General features: G+C 37.3%; 1 protein-coding gene across 2 annotated transcripts in view; it reads right to left on the reverse strand.

Moving 5' to 3' along the window:
* Gro (groucho) overlaps positions 1-21,405 on the reverse strand; it is a 74,141-nt gene that overhangs the window by 23,621 nt on the left and 29,115 nt on the right. For both annotated transcript variants that reach the window (XM_028171786.2, XM_028171785.2), the window contains exons 5-6: positions 12,630-12,767; positions 1,705-1,903 (exon numbers count right to left, since the gene is read on the reverse strand). In XM_028171786.2, coding sequence (XP_028027587.1) covers positions 1,705-1,903; positions 12,630-12,767 — 337 coding nt within the window. The remainder of the gene's footprint in view (positions 1-1,704; positions 1,904-12,629; positions 12,768-21,405) is intronic.

Below are 21,405 nucleotides of genomic sequence, written 5' to 3' on the forward strand. Positions count from 1 at the left end.
ACTGAAATTCTACGAATACAACCACTTTGTCAAGAGCATAGTGACTAAGAAGAGGATGCTAGTTTAAATATCCATGATCACATAATCCTATATTCTCACCTCATTATATATAGTTATTCGAGATTCTCAATACGAAAACTTCTAGTCTACCTATACGTTCAAAACCGATGCTTCGACCAAATTTATCACTTTGCTATGGAGCAGTGAGGCATTTATCGAAGTGGGCGATTGAAGCAGGCACATAAGCCGAACCATGTCCGATGTCAAAGGGTATCAATCAATGCCTTCTATTTACGGAAGACGGCTTTTAGAATTAATCTACTGCTGTGTGAGTCGTTCGGCTATAGAATTTAAAAGGAGATAGGTATGTTTAAAATTTGGTTCAAAAAGGTTGGTCTTTTAAAAAGGTTTCAATCATTTTACAGCGTTTAATTATGTATGCACGTACTAAAGCAACACTAATCCGGCTTTGTGTAAATTTGGAATATCAATTCTGTAGCTTATCGTATCGAAGATGCTGCAACCGGCTGATTGGGCTTAAGTTAGGAGGCAATTGCGAGAACTATTAAGTGGTACATACATACATATGCATGTATTATGCAAACAGGCTGAGCATTAATGTCGCTAATGCTGCTACATACAATGTAATTGCTTGCCCGGAATTCGAATACAATTATTAAAGTCATCGTAATTCGCACTTCATTCACGTTGTTGTTGCATATAATGACATTACCCTAAAAGTAACTAATTCTGAAAAGCTGTATTCTAAGTACGTACTATTTGCAAATGTAATAGGTGGAGTATTAAAACATGGCTTACGTCGTGTCGGTTCGCGACCGCACATACTCAAGTCACCCGCAAAATTACGTTACTAATTGACTAAAACACGCGACGCTCACACCGGCAAGGAATAATTAATTGAGCGCGGGTAAGGTGAGGGTCTAGGAGGAGGAGGGGGCCATCTGCGCGGTAACTCTTACATCAGTACACCGATAATGGCACAAATTAGCCGGGGAAGTGGCGGGCGCAGCGGCCCAGGGTGGTAGGGGGCGCTAAGCCGGAACATCCCGGAGCGCAGATTACCGCTTGCTTTTGTAATTAACCGGAGCGACGGGCGGCTTCCAAATCCATTTCTGTGTTACATTTTCATTTGCGGCGCGCTCGTCCCCGCACCGCGCCGGGATTACTTGCGCTACTGCGAAAACTGAAAACCCTCCTACCTATATTGTTTGAAATGAATAATACTACTCAGCGATTCTATACTATTCTGTAGCGCCTATTCGTTTAATTAATCTACACCCTGTATGTGAAACATATTTTAATGTGATCCTTTGCCTAACCTGTTTGCTTGTTCTGTGTAAATATACGCATAGATAGGTACAAATTCGAAGAATTGACTTATTCATACTCTCGAAGCAATATCGAGCGATCCGTAGACGCCAGCGATCCGAAAACACGCAAACAGTGAGTTCAAAAAGCCTCTCGAAGTTGGTAAATATTGAAACAGAAGTGGGATCGGCGACGTCTGCCGCAGCGCAGGAGGCGAAGAGCCGGAGGGGGAAGCACTAATAGTCTCCAGTGGCACTCGGCAAACAAGCCGAATACACAAACACACGACACCCTCTTAAAATATTCATCCAAGTGTCGAATCGATAGGTAGACTTATGTGTTGAGAAAAAACATAATTTGTTTAGGGTTTATTACCGTTTCCCTTATCGTCCGATCGATGTAGTTCAGGTGGTTTCGCGAGTACGGAGAGTGGATGATGCGGTACTCCGAGGCCGAGTAGACCCGCTGGAGGTAGAGCGCCTTGCCCCAGAAGAGGTAGAGGAGGCGCGCCGTGTGTAGGAAGATGCGCCGCGTGCATCTGTTGCAGTAGCCGCGGCAAGTCTGGCCTTTGTTGCTGCAAGAAAATTAAATCTAATTAATTATGTATCTATTCTAATATGTACATACGAGGAGCGACAAGGTAGATTTTACAATAATTAACTGAACAAACCTACTAAACGTAGTAAAACAGTTTAGTTCTCGGATGTGAACGCTTTAAGTGGATTGATGTGTCACCGCAGAGGTTCGTGCATTTTTAAACATTTCGAGTCAAATTAAAAAGTCCTCCGCTCCGCGAACCCTCAGTACGCCATGATATTTTAAAATTAAAATGAGAGCTTCGTCGGCCGTCGCGCCGCGTCTTCTGAGCGAAATTGATTACGCCTTCTCCATTATTCCCCTTTTCCTACTTTCTTATTTTTATGTATTCTGCTAAACCTACTTTATCTCATTTATCATTATATACTACAGATCAGCTTTCTTTGTAGAGCTTATTTATTTCGTCATCTTATCGCGTGCGCTTCCGCTGTCGCTTGTCACTGGCACGGTCTCGATTCTCGGCAAGCTTTTTCCGCTCGGACGAGCACGTTCTTTTTTTAGCCTCCGAAAATTAATTGGATTTTCGCCGAGGGTGGAACATATTTTTTATTGGCCGCTCACGGCTGTGATTTATTGTGTGTCAAAAGGTGGCGAGCGCCACTTAGTTGGGAGAGCTTTTTACAAAAGGGGATTTTTTAAATTTTAAATTGTATTCGTTTAGCCGTTCGTTACATTTGAATTGATCGAATTAAAATTGTACAATAATATTAATGTGCATATTTCAATTACAATACGAAGTGCTATTTAGTACTTAGTAATAACTATTGCTATGGAATGCTAGGTTACATCATATCAATTGACAATGGCCTAATTGTTTAATTATGAAGTTATATATAATTTTAAGGAGATGACGTACAACCCGGATTCTTAGATTAATTTTGTATCACTTTTATTATTGTAAGAAAAGTGGGTGCAGTAAAAAAATACGTTCAGTGCAACTAAGATGTAATTTGAGTAAGACCCTCAGACCCTAGATGATAGGGTGAGAGGAGGAGACCTTAGATATCGAACAATGAATCCTATACCTACAAGAAACCTGACTTATAATCTATGGGTGGGCCCGAAGCTCGCAAACTCCACACTGGTGATGATTACAGTCCACTGATTTTCTCGCCAGATCTTCTCAGTGGGTCGCATTTCCGATCCGGCGGTAGATTCTGCGAAGCACTGCTCTTGCCCTAGCCAGTGTTAGCAACACTTCCGATTTGAGCCCCGTGAGCTCATCTACACGTCAAGGAGAAGCTGAAATAGCCTCTCAAGGCTATCAGCATAGGTAGGAGAAAAAAAAGGTGACGATTATAGCTTTTAAATTGCTCTAGATAGGCAAACGATCTTACTTGGTGTTAAGTATTTACCCCCAGTTTGTAGAGGGCACAACGTGAATTTCGTGTGATTGTTTCGCCCTTGAAGCTGGAAGGTATATGTAATTGGTTTGTGGTGGAAATATTCTCTCTGGTCTGTGTTGGAACAGACGTTGTGATGTCTATGGGAATCGGTGAACATTTGACACTATGTGGGCCGAATACTCTTGTGCCCATCTAGAGCAGTAACATATCATTAAGTAGATAGTAGCGTTACCGGCGGCTCGAATTAAGAAAATAAGCAACTCTTTTAGGGGGCTGGGTGTACAACTTTTCAACAAGATCCCACTAAACGTTCAATTACTACCTGTTCATAGATTTAAGAAAACTGTCAAGGAACGTTTGTGCAACAAGGCATATTATAAAGTGAAGGATTATCTACTAGATGGCACTACGTGGGAATGAGGCGCTCGCTCCTGGCCTTTTCATTTTTCATTATTATTATTATTATTTTAATTGTATTTTTTGACTTGTTTTTTCCTTTATTGTAAATATTTTTATTTATTTAAAAAAAAGAAAATATTTGAGAAAAAACAAAAAAAAAATGCTCGCTGAGTTTGTTTCGCCGGTTCTTCTCAGGACTGTGGCTTTTTTTTGGAACCGGTGGTAGAGTTAACATTGTTATTTGTATTTTGACTTTCAACAAGTGTGTCATACTGACATCTAAGTTGAAATAAATGATTTTGAATTTGAATTGAATTGAATTTGAATAAGTCATTTTACCTGTAAGGGCACAGACACTACCGTCAATGGAATCTCGGAAGGATTGAAACTCGTCTCCCAAACGACTTATCCGCCCGTTTACTTATCTGCGAACTTCGGTGTTTGTGCTATCGACCGAATTAAACTTTGATTGAGTTTCGTCTCGAACAACAAGGGGTGGCGTTTAAATTTATTTTTAAATGAATCTTAAGTGAAATTACTGCATCAGGTTTTCTTGTTTAACTGTAGCTGGTTTATTTATATCATAACCCATACAGTTAATTATGTTTTATAAGTGCGACACGTTATCAGAAGAAAAGTTTATTCTGTTTTCAGATTTAAGCACATTTTTGTGTTAATTAAAAAATATTAATTTAAATAAAATGTTATGTGTCAAAAATTAAGACTAATTATTACATTGCAATAACATTGTTATACGCTTTCTCTTATTAAATTTTCCACCATATAACCTCTCTGTGATATCAAAAAAATCGGCAGTCTCGGTCCAATCAACCAAATTATGTTCATCTTAAGAACACTACCTCTAATACTGGTATTGGCCGCAATAATCACACATTCCCGTTTGAAGGGTATGGCTGTTAATTGTGTGTGTGTCTTTAAGTGGGCGGCCGCGGTATTCACGGCGTGATATCTAAGAGCACCGATAAACCTTTAATGTGAATTGGCCAACTGGCCAAGAAAAAACATTTCTAGTTCTCTTTATACTTTATAATAGAGCAGCGTAAAATGGAACGATATCTAAAGTAAGTTTCTTTAGTTCTATTCTCGTAGCAAAAGTAGATAACTATTACATATAAAGTAAATATAAAATACTTATACGTTAATTACATTTTTTTTTACTTTTTGCATTTGTTTATTAATTTTTCATTATTAACTTTTTTATCTTTATTTTTTCTACATCCTGTTATTTAGTAATTAACCTTTTATCGGTACTCATCGTTTTTAATATTTTAGTATAATATTTTTTATTTATAAACTTCATAGAATACAATTAAGATCCTATTTTACTTTTTATTTTGGATGAATTGTTTAGATATGAACCCCCAGGTGTGTTTATGGTAGGCATAAAGTTTGCAATAGTTTTAATTACTGGCAGTAATTATGTATATCGATTAATCGTATTTAACTGATCGTTGAATATAAAATTTTAATAAAAATAAAAAAAAGTGTATGTAAATATTGTACATGCCAGGTTCTATTATACGAACAGATTCTACGTGCGATGTCTCAGAGGCTTTTGTCACGAGAAAAATGCTCGACCGCGTTCGGGTTTTCACGGAACATTTACCCGCGTCTATACACCGAGGGATTATTTCTCGTTTATAAATGGATATTGTACGCCAGCCGCACGGATTTTTACGCTTATATATATGAAAGTTCGTCTTTTGAATGCTTCTTTCCGTTTTTATTAAATAATCTTACGTTTGAAGTCTAAGCTATTGCTTACTAATGCCTAATAAGTTAAAACAAACGTTTTTTTTTTTATAAGATAGGCGTACGAGCTAACGGCCCACCTGGTGTTAAGTAGTCACCGGAGTCCATAGATATCAACAACGTTAATGCCGCTATTCACGTTGAGTTATAATTGATTTTCAGTTTTACGGTAAAACGGCTACCCCACCTTTCAAACCGAAACGTATTACTGTTTCACGGTAGAAATAGGCAGGGTGAAGGTAAGGTGCGGGCTTACAAAACTCCCTGTCACCAGTAATCCACTCCATACAATTTCCCATACGAAATTAAAAGTAATCATCATGAATGATACTAATACTTTATCATATCGTATAAAATAGAATTAATTTTTAACTGAAGGAAATCTAAAAATTGAAATTTACATAAATACAAATGAATAATGACGAATGACAAGTCGACGACCCAGAAAACGAGAGCAATAAATACAATTAAGAACTCATTACAAAGCGATTAATAGATTGAAGCAGCTATTTAAATATATTAGTAATTAGTTTTAAGCGTTTTCGTAATAACAAGGTAAGTTTAAGTGGTCCCGTAATCTTGTTTTAACCTACAATTAGTTAGATTTTAATAGCCCTAGGAATCGAGCGGAGGAAAGTTCCGAGTAACATGCTTAAATAATTAATAGTCAGTTAGCGGTCGGATTAGTATTTAAGTGCTGTTCGTAGCAATTTACCTCGATGCTTGTATCGAATTACGGATTATGTTGTTCCATTGATAAATGCTATTTTCATTGAGTTCGTGTTCCAAAAGATTTGTTGACACAAAGGCGGGCGCGTATTTCGATCGTACACAACATACAATGGAAAAGTCTTTCTATTACATATACCTATCATTTTACATTACAACACAGAACTGATCGTATTTTTTTTCGACAATTTATTTTCAATTAATGATGCGTTAAGAATTTATAATTTATGTTTGCTACGAAATCAGAACTATAGACTGGATTGAAAAGATAGTGATTTATCTGTTTATCAATGAGCGAGCCGTTTCAACTAAGCCCGTGCTCATCAAATAGAATTTTGAATACACCTCCATTACGTAATCGCGAAAGAATTCCTTAGCAAAACAAACACGCCGCATTATTACACGAACGTGGCCATCGAAAATAATAATTGTTTACATTTATAGGCGAACGAAGTCGTTTTCCGTGAACGTCGGTTATAAAACGACATAAGCTAGGAAGAGGGTAGTTTATCGCGGCGGTTCGGAGCGAGGGTCGCACGCACCATTAGCCGGGAAGCCTTCGACTCAACATGCGATGCCAACACATGTTACACTTTCAGCGTAATTGCTTCTAATCGCACATTACGACTCCACTCCCGTTTTATATAAAACAATGTACGATGCCAACCGATCTGCCGTTATGTTTGAAGGAAACAGATTCGTTGTTTTGCTTTGATACGAGTTTATCGATTCTTTGAAGTTATAAAAATACGATTCATAAATCTAATGCTTACGACAAATGAAACGTGGATCGTAAAACAAAATAAGATGATGAAAGAAATGCTCCGACGACATTCTATTCTTCTCATAATAATAGCTATATTTATGCTTACAATGTAATTCAATAGAAAAATGTTTAAGATGAAAGGAAAAATTCTCGGGCCGGATGAGCCGTAAACTGATTACATAATTTGATTGGAAGTGACGAAAGAGCGGCCCCTAACTCAGTCCGGGGCGTCGAAAAACAAGAAGCTTCAACTAAGCGACAGGGGAAAAGTTAATGCGGCTCTTGGTATCCGCGCGAGATACGGCGGCCTGCGATGCAATATTTATCACCGGCCGTGAACGTGCCCGGGAAGAAATGACAAATTCATGTTACTCGACGCGCCCCGGCCCCACGCCGCCCCGATTTATTCTCCTCGTAATTTTTATCAGAGGGCGCGAGACCCGACGTAAACTAGATAGAAATGTTTCACGACTCACTTGTTTATAAAGCGATCGACGGGGAAACAGATACGGGTGGGTATATTTACACGCGCGCACATGTTCGATTACCTATCTGTAAAGATAATGTTGTATAAACTTACATTTTACGCTTGTATTTCGCGCATTCGTATCGACGTTTTTACTTTTCAATTACTAAGAAAGTGGTCTGAATGAGATTAATCGGAATCGGTCCGTGTATCCGCATGCGAGGTCGCACGTTCTTATCGATCAGTACGAGTTACGTGAATATTGTTTCAATGTGAACATTCGTGTATAGGTGAACACGAGAGGGAGTCGGTATCTGGAAGCTATTACCTTCTGAGGTCGGGCGCCACCCTCGGAATCGACGGCGCGGAATAAAATCAGAACGAGAAATGATTTACCCGCCGATATTGTTGCGATGACAACGTTTCATTCCCTTTCCTCCCCGTCGCATCGCTCCGTAGACAACTTTACGCACATTGCTCGAATACAATGGCATGATACTTCGCGTTATCTATCCCTCTCGAGTTTTCGACTCGCACTGCTTTAATGCGCTGTTAGTTCATCGAACCGAAACTTTATGTACTTTAGCACCGAAGTTGGGTTATGATAATAATAATTTGTATTGTTTACTGATTTTAATTTATATTTCTTTTATAACTATCGTTTATGAATATACGAAACGATATACAAAAATACTTAAGTGATTTTTAATAGATTGCCTAACTTTTCCCCAATTGACGAATGCTCTCTGTTCACAAATCGGCGACAAAATCGTCTCAAATCAGATGGAGACAGGAGTAGCAGCGCGGGCGGCCACTCTCAGGGGAGAGCCCCTTTGATCCCGAGCTGACCCGAAAATAAAAAAAGGTTCGTAATAAAAAAGGACCGACATACGGAAGGTGGCGCCGTTTTTTTTATTTAAATTAGAGTGTTTTATAGGGGGAGGTCGATATTACGTTTTGCCGGTGTCTCGAAGGCTGCTCAGTGAGCTATATCCGCACATGTGCGTAAATCCTCTCGGCTGAGGGCGACGGCCCTCTTAGTACTTTAGGTTGCGGAGTGTTTCCCGTTTTCCATATTATTCAGAAGGTATACTTAAGATTGATTCTGTTAATAAACCATGAAGACATGAAATTAGAGCTCAAATTGTTGCATCGTAAAATCTATACTACTTAAAAACTAAAAAGATTTAAATATAAATTCAGAATGAATATCTTATGTCAAATGAATGGGACAAATAATTTTGATGCGGAGTCAATACAACGGAATGTGAAAACAGCAACATAGTAGATGGGACGGTGATCGAGTTGGCCGGCAGCCAGTTCTTCACGGTACTCGAGAGACTATAAGCCGCAGACAGATGAGCGACGAGTGACTTCCAACGCTTTATTTTTGTCCTCATTATCTTTAAAGTGATTTATTTTCGTCACCGTACACACCTATTCACGGATTCCGAACGCGGTAACGTTAACACATCGCGAGAATAGGTCACACTAACAACTTGGCACCGGACTGCGAATGAGCCTATTGAAATAATGCTTGCAATGAAGTCCTCACGACACTTGCCGCATGAAAAATACAATTAGAGTATTGTGAAATGATTTAGAGAAACGCAATTCGAGGACGAATCATTTTTCGTTGTCGGTTTGAGTATCGTTTGTGGGATAGAAAATGAGTGATGTCACACAATAATAAATGAAGCGAACTGATATGTTTTTCAGCCACGCTCATTTCAATAGAAACGATTAGAATTATACAAACACGCTAATTCGTGGCGAACGTGCCAGACGCTAGAATAATAAAATAATTTTCTATAATGGTCGTAGTTTGTAGCAATTTTATCGATAGTTCGTCTTTGGCTGGAAGCCAACCGACCCGTCTTGAGCGGCTTAGATCGTTTAATTAACGACCGTCGAACTTGCGACCTGTTGAAAGCCGCGCTTTTAGAGAATCAACTCACTTTACACGTACCACTGCTCGTTTCGTATAAGTATTTTAGTTTTAAATTCATTTAACGAAGCGATATTAACGATGTCACCAATTAAATATATATTTTTATGCCGATCATTCTTTATCTTGACATCGTACGTCAGAAGAAGCGACAGCTTGTAGCAAACAAATTTGTTTAAATTATGTAGGTACATTATTTCGAAACTATCCGTAATGGTGTTATTCGAATATAAAATAATGTTATAGGTTAGGCACGTGTATTGCATAGTTGTGTTTGTTGACGCTTGACTAATATTGAGAAGAGCGTCGACCTTCCAATTGTTTGGTAATCGAGCTACAGTCGAATTACTGAGCAATGACAGCCCGGTGACGAGGTATCGCGAAACGTTTGGACAGATGCCACACACCCGTGTATTATTCGCTTTGGCGTTAGGCTTGAGATCCAGTAAAGATATAGAGCAAAGTTTTAGACAAAAAATCATTATTATTTATTTATATAATTCTACTGTACGTATGTATGTCACTGTATTCCTCCTAAACGGCTGGACCAATTTGAATGATTTTTTGTGTATGCATTCACAGGACAACGTCTATCGGGTGCGCTAGTAATTTATAAATCACTCAATTAAACTGACCGCCAATCGGACTAACTCAGTGGTGATCAAATTGGGCAAACATTTTTGTGATAAACAGTTTTGTTTGCTCTTTCGCTGCCGGTTTAATATCTGTATAAATGTACACATTTAAAGGTATATAAATTTGTTTATCAGTCTCTTAGAACCAGTACAGGGACCAGTACAGGGACAGTTTGGGGGATCAGATGACCATATTATTATGTTATTATTATTATTCTGAAGTAATCTATGCTTTTGTAAAAAATTAGATGAAAAATAATCTGTATTCAAATATGCGTCCGTCATGAGTATCATGTTACCTAGTGATTAAATTATATGTTTACATTTGAACTGAATTAATTAACTTAAAGAAACGTACACGCGGCGTGATCATTAAACGAGATACAAGTATAAATCGTATTAAATAAGATGGGGCAAATAAACGTTTATCACCGAATATTGAATTTGTTTATTGAAACTTTTATTACATCGTCTTAAGCTTTTTCGTCTGTATGTTGCATGTCGCGTGACGGTCGGCCGCGGAGCAGTGTTGCCAACTTAGCCGTTTCGGGGCTAGATCTAGCCCTTTTTCTGTCTGTTTAGCCTCCATAATAATGATTTAGCCCCTAGCACCAAATTTAGCCCCAAATTATCATATCTCAATAAACATAATCATAGACACGCCTAAGAACGAAACGAAATGAAGTTTTAACAGAAAAGCCTAATAAAAACTTAACGCGCTCACTTTCATTCTATGTGGGGATTCCCCATATCTCGTACTTGTCTCCTGTTTACATCTATTTTATTCAGTATTTGGATTCATTCTATTTGGAGTTTTGATTGTGTTATGAATTTATGTGAAAGTAACCTTCTAACCTCTTAGTGACAATGAACGTTTCAGCAAAAAAGAAAACTAAATACGCAAAACCTTTTAGGGAAGAATGGGAGAAAGAGCCATTAATAAAAAAATGGTCATTTTATGACATTCCGAGTCGAAAAAGCATAATGAAAAATCAATTTTTGTTTTAGCCAGAGAACGATTTCTGTAGAAAAACTAGAAAGCAACCACTGCTTTCGCTCTTCATTGCAGAACATGCAGCTGTTTTGTAAGTTAATCATCTTAGTCAAATGTGTGCAAAAGCTTTTCCAGGCTCCAAGGTTGCGTGCGGTTTGCAACTTCATCGCACCAAATGTGGTGAAATAATAAGAAATGTGTTAGGACTCCATTTCAAAACTACGTTGAGAGAGGATAGCCCTTCACGACGAATTTGACTCAGACTCAGAAGACATGTAAACTGCTTTAAGTGCATTTTTTTTTATATATAATACTGTTAATTTTTGTTATTAAATAATATGTTTATACAATATATGTACACAGTAGGTAATAAATTATACCAAAAATCAACTGTTTATATTCTTCTTCCTATTCGTACACTCTTGACAGAGTGGTCGTGATCATGCATCAGTCGGATACAACCTGCTCATAACTCTCGTGGGAAATTAGTGCAGTGGTTTCCCGTTGCCTTCTGCACCAGCATTTTAGGGGGTATTTGATCCCCAAGGTTTCTGACGCCTCTTCCGTATAGGTTGTCCTGACGGGTGTGTATGGTTATACCGCTATTGCTCGGTCGCCATTGCCCCGTTGGTTTTCTAGCAGGGACTGTTTCTATTAAGTTTTATTAATTATTTAGCAATTTAGCCCTTATTTCAAATTTTTTGGAAAATCTAACCCTTTTTGAAGTTCGATTTAGCCCATAAACCTGATACTAAGTTGGCAACACTGCCGCGGAGTAGGGATAAAGTGAAAGGCGCTCATCAGAGCAGCCAAGGCCAATATGGAGGCGCCTATAGACTATTACTCATTTGTGCCAGTGCTCCACGCTATTTTGTTTGTTTTTGTCAGTGTTTAATGTAAATGTTGTTTGTCAGGGTTAAATGTCTATAATGTGAAAAAAAGTTTCACTTTTACTGTGGTTTCATAAAACCACACAATCCTTTTTTTCTATATATATCTATATCTTTTCATTGTATATCTTCCGAGTTGTAATGGATTACATTCATTAGCGTTGCTAAACATTGCACGCCACATTTAAAACGAGCCCACTGCTGAACAAACAAGACACATGTTGTTTAAATAGCTTTCGCGTGAAATATTAAACACGTTTTGACTAAATGAATTTTCTTACTCAGAATTTTACATGCGATCCGCTTAGTCCGAACGATTTGACGTTAATGCTGTGTTATTTATATTATGATATCATTATTTTAAGCCGCAAAAATTAAGATTACAGAGTTTGTTATATTGTGATTATATGATTTGGGGTTTTATTTTATAACCTTTGTAATTATGGCAATTTCAAACGAAACAAAATCAGTACAGTTGAGCTATCCACGTATACAGCTATAAAATAAAGATATGAACTGATTGACTGAGTCGGCGATGCAATAGCTTAGAATTAGCGGGCATGATCTTATAGCTGGGGGTCGTGAGTTCGATTCTCATGTTAGGCAATTGTTCGTGTGATGAACAGTGTTTTCTCCTGATCTATGTGTTGAATGTTTAAACGCGTATGATTCTTTTTATCAGGCTCCACTTCCTATTGTTCAGGATATCCTTGGCTCCTACTTATTGATATTATTAAACAATGAAAGGTAGACTTACGCCAATAATAGCATTGAGTTCAGTCATGGTGACCTGTTTTGCCCTCTCGACTGCAGAGGCCACTTGCTGCTGATGCTCTTGCGACAGGAAGGGTAATATTTGTGCTATTATCGCATTTAACCTTTTCGCTATCTCTGTCTGCAACAAACAAAATAAAGCAATTAATGGAAACGTGCAAGAAACGCGGTTATCGCTCAAACACTGTACAAAGGTCACGGTGACGCTATCAAATTATACAGTAATAATCAAAAACAGATTACAATATTATAGCGCTACAATATTACGAATGTGTTATTTTAATATGGCAATTGACATTTTTGAATACGCTTAACATAAAATTTTAATGCTGGCAATAAAAACGAAATATCCAATGACCGATTGCGATATTATTTTACATGCAAATAGATAGTCGAAAACGTTTCCACGTTCCGATGTTTAAATTTAATAATAACGTTTATAATTAGTTGATAAGCCTCTCCGAGAGCAACAAATGAAATTAACATGATAAACAACGTTGCAAGCGTCCCAGCGAAATGATAAACAGGCGCGGAGCCACCGAACCGCTCGTATTTATTTATTGGCCTCGCTCGTATTTTCCGTTTAAATGCACATTAATTTTATTCGCAGATTCACCGCGAACCGAAGTCGTATCAACATAATTAAACGCATTATTATGTTTGCTCTTGACAGCGTTGTAAACACACGAGCTAACCGATAGGACAAGTTTTATTAGTTGAACGATCGAGGTACGGGTATCGCGGCAAAGTAATAAAATTAACGGTTCGATCACTGTGCCCAATAAAGGCCGACATGTTTGAATGAATTGTTTAAATATTCATGGCTGTATTAATTCGGGCCGCAGATGGAAATTTAGTAGCCGAATTTCATTGTCATTCGCAAATTATCGTGACAAATGCTCCGGTCACCGTCCTCGTCGAACCCGTCGCTTGCGACGAAGGGCTCGACGAGCGAATTAACCCATAGACACAGCCCACTGAGTTTCTCGCTGGATCTTCTCAGTAGGTCGCGTTTCCGATCCGGTGGTAGATTCTGCGAAGCACTGCTCTTGCTAGGGTCAGTGTTAGCATTACTCCGGTTTGAGCCCCGTGAGCTCACCTACTAGTTAAGGTTACGCTGAAATAGCCTCTCAAGGCTATCAGCTTAGGTAGGAAAAAAAAAAGACAAATTACGACCGAATGTTTGGAACTGTCATTTATTCAACGTTGAAGCTAAACTGCGATAAACACCGATGAAGTAACGTGTTAGTTCGTACAATAATTATTTCTTGGCAACGAGCTGTGAGATCGGAGATTAATTTGTCTGTCTGGCAACGCCCGGCTGGTTATTGTCTTTCATCATTGCTAATAAGCACTAATATCACATAGGTATATTATAGAACAAATATTATGTTTATATTATACAACTTATTAACGAATGTAAACAATCCATATCCCGAGTAAACAAAACAATCATTGTTTGTTTGTTTATTTAATAAATAATTTGTTGTAGTATCTAATTCAAATAAATTTGTGTAAATTAGATATGAGGGACGGTGGGTTTAGAATTTATGTTTTTATAAATCCCGAATTATGCAGAAGAGGTGAAATTTGTTTTAATAACTCGACGGATCACATGCTGTTAGGTGGTTAACGAAACCTATAAATATTGCGTAAAGTAAATATGGCCACCCACCTTGAGACATCTAGGTCTCAAATTGTCTAACAGCTGTCTCAAGTTTCAAACCAGAAGGCAGAACTTCGCGGTAGAAACAAACAGAGTTGTGGTACCTATCCGTGCGTGCTTGCACTACGCTCTACCAGTAATCTATTAGGTATATATAAAAATGGATTGCTGTTCGTTAGTTTCGCTAAAACTCGAAAACGGCTGAACCGATTTGGCTAATTTTGGTCTTGAATTATTTGTGGGATTCCAGAGAAGGTTTAAAAGGTAGATAAATATGAAAACTCGGAATTCAATAAAAATTACAATTTTGTTTTCCCTTTATGTCCCCCCGTCAGACGGATTCCTTTTGTTTGTGTCTTTTAATTAGCGATTAAGGCACTACGAAGTCTGCCGGGTCAGCTAGTAATAACATAAATTTATCTATTTATTCAATTTTTGATTACACGATCATATTACTTCACCGTGGAAGTTGTTCGTGAACACGCGTTACGAATGCTTTTGAAAAGTTCGTGATTTTTTGCGACTTATGAACCTCGACGTAAACATTATTTGAAACAAATATACTCGGCGTTTTAGCCTTTAAGTAAGCCTATCTATTTTTAAATATAATAGTTTTACGGTTTATTCTTAATTTATTTTTGGTTTTAAACAAAGGATCTTTCTTCTCCGGTCTCCGGAATTTTTAGTTTAGTTTTAGTTAAACTAAAAAATTTGTGATTCAGAAAATGAAGAATTCTTTACTTCTTTATTTGCATATTGATTTCATTATACCAATTTTAAATGAGGCGGAGAGATCTGAGAATGTAAATGTTAATTGGTTTTATGTGATTAAGCAATTTAGATAATTTATTCGTTGTAATTATTTATTCAAAAATTAACTCTTCGTTAATTGATAAATATTGAGAAATGAAATTCTGTTATATCTGCCAACAATATGGTGTATCTGGAATAATAAATTGATCAGAACAAATTAATATATAAATTATTGAGATGTAATTTGTTTCTTAAAATGGCTTGTATTTAAGATACATATTTACGACAAAAATAAATAAATAATTTTAGTAGTAAATGTCAGTGTGTTGGCCCGCAGAAGCCGCAACCCGCCGCAAATTGTGTTTCCACACAATAAGTACTAGCATATGGAATGTTTTTCATAAGAATCCGAATTTTACGAATTAAAAAAAATTGAATATCTGCGTCCTTGACTAGTAAGTATTTATCACTGTTTCATTTATTATGTAATAACTATTTAACACAATCGATATATAATTAAAACTTCTTTAGTTACTTTTTAGTTACTTAATTAAAAATATACTTTAAAAGTGTACTATCGATTTATATTCTAGAAAATTATTATAATCCTGTTGACTTGTACTGGTTCAACTGCTTTTAATAGAACCAGTTTGTAATCAAATTTATTAACAATATTGTGAGATTTTCGTGTACAAAAACACAATTGATTCCTTTATGAAAAGAATGTTCAATAAATTGTTAGGCAGACTGTAATCCGTATCGGGAATCATGAAAGGAATGAAGAATGTTCATTATTCTAATAAACCTTGCGGTTCACAGTCCTCTATAGGTATTTTGTTTGTAATTGCATATTTCCAAGCTAAGCACGCTAATAACGCAGGCCAATAGGTCATCTGCGCTTCCATTCCCATTGTGAGTATTCTCAACTGCATAACACAACTTTCTAATTCGAATCGATGAGAAGATATTTATGTTTTAGCATCTCTCTTCGGTTTTCGCGAGTCGTGAACTTATTTGTAACTACTTCGACGGTTTAATATCTTTTGTTGTCATTGCCAGTTATGGACGTCCGTGACCACGAAAACTGTAAACTATTCGCAATGTAAAAGTTGTTAAAATTATATTTATGTTATGTCTCAAAACTCTAAGCTATTTGGGCATTAAATTATTTAAATCTAAATTTATGGCCGACAATATAAAAGATCCATTTCTTGATGCGTTATTATTATACGTATTTGAAAGAAGAAAATTGAACCACAGATTAGGATGTATAGGATATATATCGACGCTTGAAAGGCAAACGTGACTAAGCGACAGTGGGTTAACTTTACAGTAGACTAATTTAAAGTTAAAAAACCTGAAAAATATTATATTTTAACGAATCTAGCTGTAACTGATTTTAATAGACCTAGAAATAAATATTTTTGCGCATCGAATATGGTTATTGCCTATCATTTATGTACAAAGCAGTTATTGTCGCTTAGTCACGTTTGCCTTTCAAGCGTCGATATCGTTTGTTTCATTTTATCTTTACCCTTTTGATGACTCGAAAATTCAATACAGATTATACTTTGAATTAAATGATATTCTGTATCGTTAAAATATAAATACATTTGTTGTTAAGTGTGAAGCGAGCCGGGGTAGTGGCGCGGACAAGCCGCCGAGGCCACAACCGGCGCGCGATTACCACAAATTACATTTTCATTCGGCGCCTCCAGCCCGCGGTTATTGTGAAAATTCACAGCAAAACTCTAAAATAACCTTTGTATTTAAAATTGTTCGGTATTCAAAATGATTTACGTCGCACTTTGAAGTTTGCGATTGTGCTTTTCATTAAATTAGCGTTCTTTTATTGATGTGTCAATTTCGATTACAATCGTTCGTTTTCAAATGTAATCTGAAGCGAAGCGAAGTCTATCGATAATCTGTTAAACAAAAGAATCCTTCAATCTCCAGGTCGTAGATTTAAAGCACTTAATCATTTTCCAATTCTTTTTGTAAATTTAAAAGTCACCATACTTTTTTCTTAATTCAATCTTTAGATTGTCTTTTCTTTTACACATAATTTTACATTTTTGGCATATTTACATTCTTAGAATATGAAAAGACGAATAATAACGTGGATTCACGTTTTGTAGTGTCCTCTGAAGCATAAATCGGCTAAACGAATTCTACACGCCGGCGCTGTGTCAAAATTTAATCAGGGATCGAGTACAGTCGGGCGTAAAATACCTACAAAGGATTTCAGATTAAAAGAGTTTTTCTCGTTGTAGCCAAGACTTGAACAATTCTCTCACCATCTGTACCTCGAATACACGAGGAACGGTATCTGTAGCTACCGCGGGATAAAAAGCGGGCGTACAAAAGGGCCGCAAAATACGTACTTTTGCGAGCTCTCCACAAAAGATATAGTACGGTTTGTCATTAAGGAGTTCATCCCCGCGCGAGAAATAAAAGAGGAACGGTGGTTTCGGGCTGAGGAAGAGGGTGAGGGGGCGTGGGGGTGCACTAATGGCTCCAACACTCATCCGCTAATGCCGCGGGTGACTCCTCTTTTTGCGCGATTTTCACGTGGTTTAGTCGGTAGAGCTTTTAATCTGAACCTGCAACTTGCCATTCGTTCGTTGTGAGTTATATAGACTTAGTTTTTATAATTAGAAGGTTAAATTTTGAACGTGCCTTTGTTTCTTATTTAATTTATTTAACAAAACAATTTAAATTTATATATTATATATGTCTGCAGAGTGTTTAATTTTTATGTATGTTAATAAAACTAGTTTCACAGTTAAAATTCATTATCTTTTAAGTAATTTGCATTTCAATTATTCCATATTTAGAATCAACACATTAAACGGTTTTTTTTAATGAAAATTATTAATTTTGATGTTTTTATTTCGAAAGACTCCATCGAAAATAAAAATCTATATAATCCGTACTCAGAAAGCGACGAAAAACTACTTTACCGAAATAACGAGGTTGCGTTTTGAAAGCTTTTACAAAATTTTAGATCCGCAATTTCGAGCGATGGTAAATTACAGTTTCCAACTGAGATTGAAGAGGCACGGAGGGCCGTGTACAATGACAGCCGGTGTGGGAGTGCATGAGCTGCATAAGGCGGTGACCTAAATGCGGGTCGCGGTCGCTTCGCTCGTGGTCGCGCGCCGCAATTTACCGTCTCTCTCCCTTTTAGCGTACTCACGTTTCTGGTGTGGATACGATGAGAGCGGAAGCGGGGGCGGGATAAAGTTTTACAAGCTAAAATTATTTTTCGGTTCAGGGAACACGGATTCGGGTCATGGATGGTTATAAATAAATAAAATCCTACAGGTGTATCAACTTAACATGGAAGCTTGGAGCCAATACTATTGTTGTCCTACCATCATTTAGTAAACTCACTTATTTTCTGACTCAACTCCGATATTCCTAACCTTCTAGTTCCTATTTTAAATGCTATCCTATCACTAGTGCAGTAGTAGTTACCACTATTCTACCTATTTCAATTACAAAGTAATCTATCCCCGTTTCAATGATCAGACACAGTAGTGGCAAATCAATTGAGACTATACGAGTATGTATTGTCTTATGTTTGGGTATTTATGTTATGATGTCAATAGTTTCGTTAATCGCTTAACACAAGTGGATTGTGACTTATTATGTCCATTATAGCTGTCAAAAACATAATAGGTTGGGGAAAAGTCTTTTCGCATTATTGAACTTGTAATAAAATCTCTTTGGCTATACTATTTGTATCTGGCTGGTTTTGGTATAATTAAAAGTTTCAATTTTAAAGAAGATAATTCCAAATTCAAATTAGGAAAATGTGTGATTTTTATTTATTTTTCGTACTGTCAAGATGAGTGAATCTAATGAAGAAACTCGATACATTTCAAAATTTTACTACAAAAAAGGTAAAAATGCAAGGCAAGCCGCGAAAAAAATATGTATAAAAAAATATGTAATTATTATAAAGACATGTTTAGTTTTTGTTAAAAATCCACAACTCTCGTGATAGTACTAAATTACACAACTAAACTTAAACTTTGTCTACAGGTGTATTCTTGAGGTATAATGGATAAAAACAATGGAAACGTGTGGTCGCGCTGCGGCTTGTGCCTTCATTAACGACTTCCGACTCTTATGAATTATTTATTTATGCAGCCTCGCGGCTATCTCACTCCGAGTGCCGCAGCCAAGTTTCCACTTTATTAAACAAAACAGTCTCCGATAGGAAAGGCGCTATTGTATTGAAAGCGACGTCGCTCTTATGGCACGCCAATAAATAATTCCTCCGACGAGTGGCAGCAGAGTCGATAAATGGGCTATTATTGCAGCAGACAGAGGCCAACATTATCATCGATTCGTATCGTATCGGCAAAGCAATAATTGTTTAAACATAGCTCGTCGTGGAACATTAGTGGCTGGCACATCGATAATGCATGCAACCGACTAAAGTCCGCGTCACTCTTTAGCTTTCTAATTATACGCTAATGTCAATGTAAAACCTTTTTTTTTATTTATTATTTCATTTTTAAGCAACTGGATCGATATATAGGACAGGGTTGCGTATAAAATATTTAAGCCCACTGCAATTACGTAGGCCGTTAAGTGAAGTGGCCGAACAACAATATAATTGGTCTTACTTAAAATAATTGCCACTCGAACGTCGATACTTATAATCAACGGAATCGTTCGGACGGAAAGGCGTGTCATTAATATTCATTATAAACAAATGGATATAATTAGTTGGCAAGAACAAGTCGACGGTGAGCCGTCGGGTGGGTGTGCAGTGTGGGACAAGTCGTTATCTCGATCGTGTCGACTCGGGACCGGTGTCAGCTCGTAATCAGATTGTAATTGTGCTATGCCGGTCGCCGCGCCGGTCGCGCTCCGATACACAACTCCTTGTCAATTTAAACGACTGGCTTCCACAAAAAGGAGACATATGGAATTGTGGACGTATTTTATTTTTAATCACGAAAAGTGTCGTGTAAAATTCTTGATTACTACCGACAGTATCTTTAAACGACCAATTCTTGTATATAATACCTAATATATAATCTGAATCTCGGAAACGGCTCCAACGATTTTCATAAAATCTAGTATACAGGCGATTTCGGGGGCGATAAATCGATCTAGCTACGATTTATTTTCAGAAAATGTTGTTTTATTCGTGTTTTATACGTGTATAATCAACTTTATCGATAATCAACATAAACATAAACTAATCAAAAAAAAAAAAAACAGCAAAGCTCGGTCATCTTCTAGTAATACCTAAATTAAACATTGAGTAATTTAAAAATGTATAGTTAGATTTATGTGTTAAAATTTTGTTTGTAATATGTACAAATTGTCTAAAGGAGATTTTCATTGATTAATAGATTAACTCGACAGCAACAAAGGCTGAGACACGATTTCATAATAGTGAGGGCAGACGAGCCGAATAGAGCGGCCAGTGTTGACACGCATGCTTCTCGCCAAACAAAGAGCCAGCTTCCTAGCTACCCCTGTTTGTTTAGGTCCACGCCAAACGTTTATTGCCCTTTGTGTACCTTACCTCTTGGCAAAGCCGTGAAGCCTTTTTGACTTGGCACTTTTTACGAGAGCGCTTATAAGCGTGTCGATTACGAAGTGCCGAAAAACAAAGTCAGACGATTATGAAGTTGATCCCTTTAAACAATTTATTTTTACGTCCAAGTGAAATCATAAATAAACAAACGCGCTGACTTTGCATCATCTTTTATTCGTGATGCGAATAGAAACGCATGGGATGGTCATAAAACGCTCGAAGCAATATTAGTTTCTAAGAGTACATACATATTTTTTTATTGCTTAGATGGGTGGACGAGCTCACAGCCCACCTGATGTTAAGTGGTTACTGGAGCCCATGGACATCTACGACGTAAATGCGCCACCCACCTTGAGATATAAGTTCTAAGATCTCAGCATAGTTACAACGGCTGCCCCACCCTTCAAACCGAAACGCATTACTACTGCTTCACGGCAGAAATAGGCAAGGCGGTGGTACCTACCCGCGCGGACTCACAAGAGGTCCTACCACCAGTAATAGCATACATTAGCCGATTCGTAAGCATCACGCAGTTTCACAAGTGGTTCCCACATACAAATCAATCACCGCCGAGCATTAAGGTTTTTTTGCATGCATTACTAACGAGCCATCTATTGCTGGTAATGACAGAGCAATCCGAACGCTTTGTGTATTGAGCAGTGTACTTGTGCAAGAACACAATAGCGCTCGCTAACAACACAAATACACGACTGTTCACTAACGTTATAGCAAGCAATTAGCGCTGTTAATACACTCAGTCCTAATTTATGCAAT

Source organism: Bombyx mandarina, chromosome 21 (assembly GCF_030267445.1).
Source record: "Bombyx mandarina strain Sakado chromosome 21, ASM3026744v2".
Taxonomy (NCBI): Eukaryota; Metazoa; Arthropoda; class Insecta; order Lepidoptera; family Bombycidae; genus Bombyx; species Bombyx mandarina.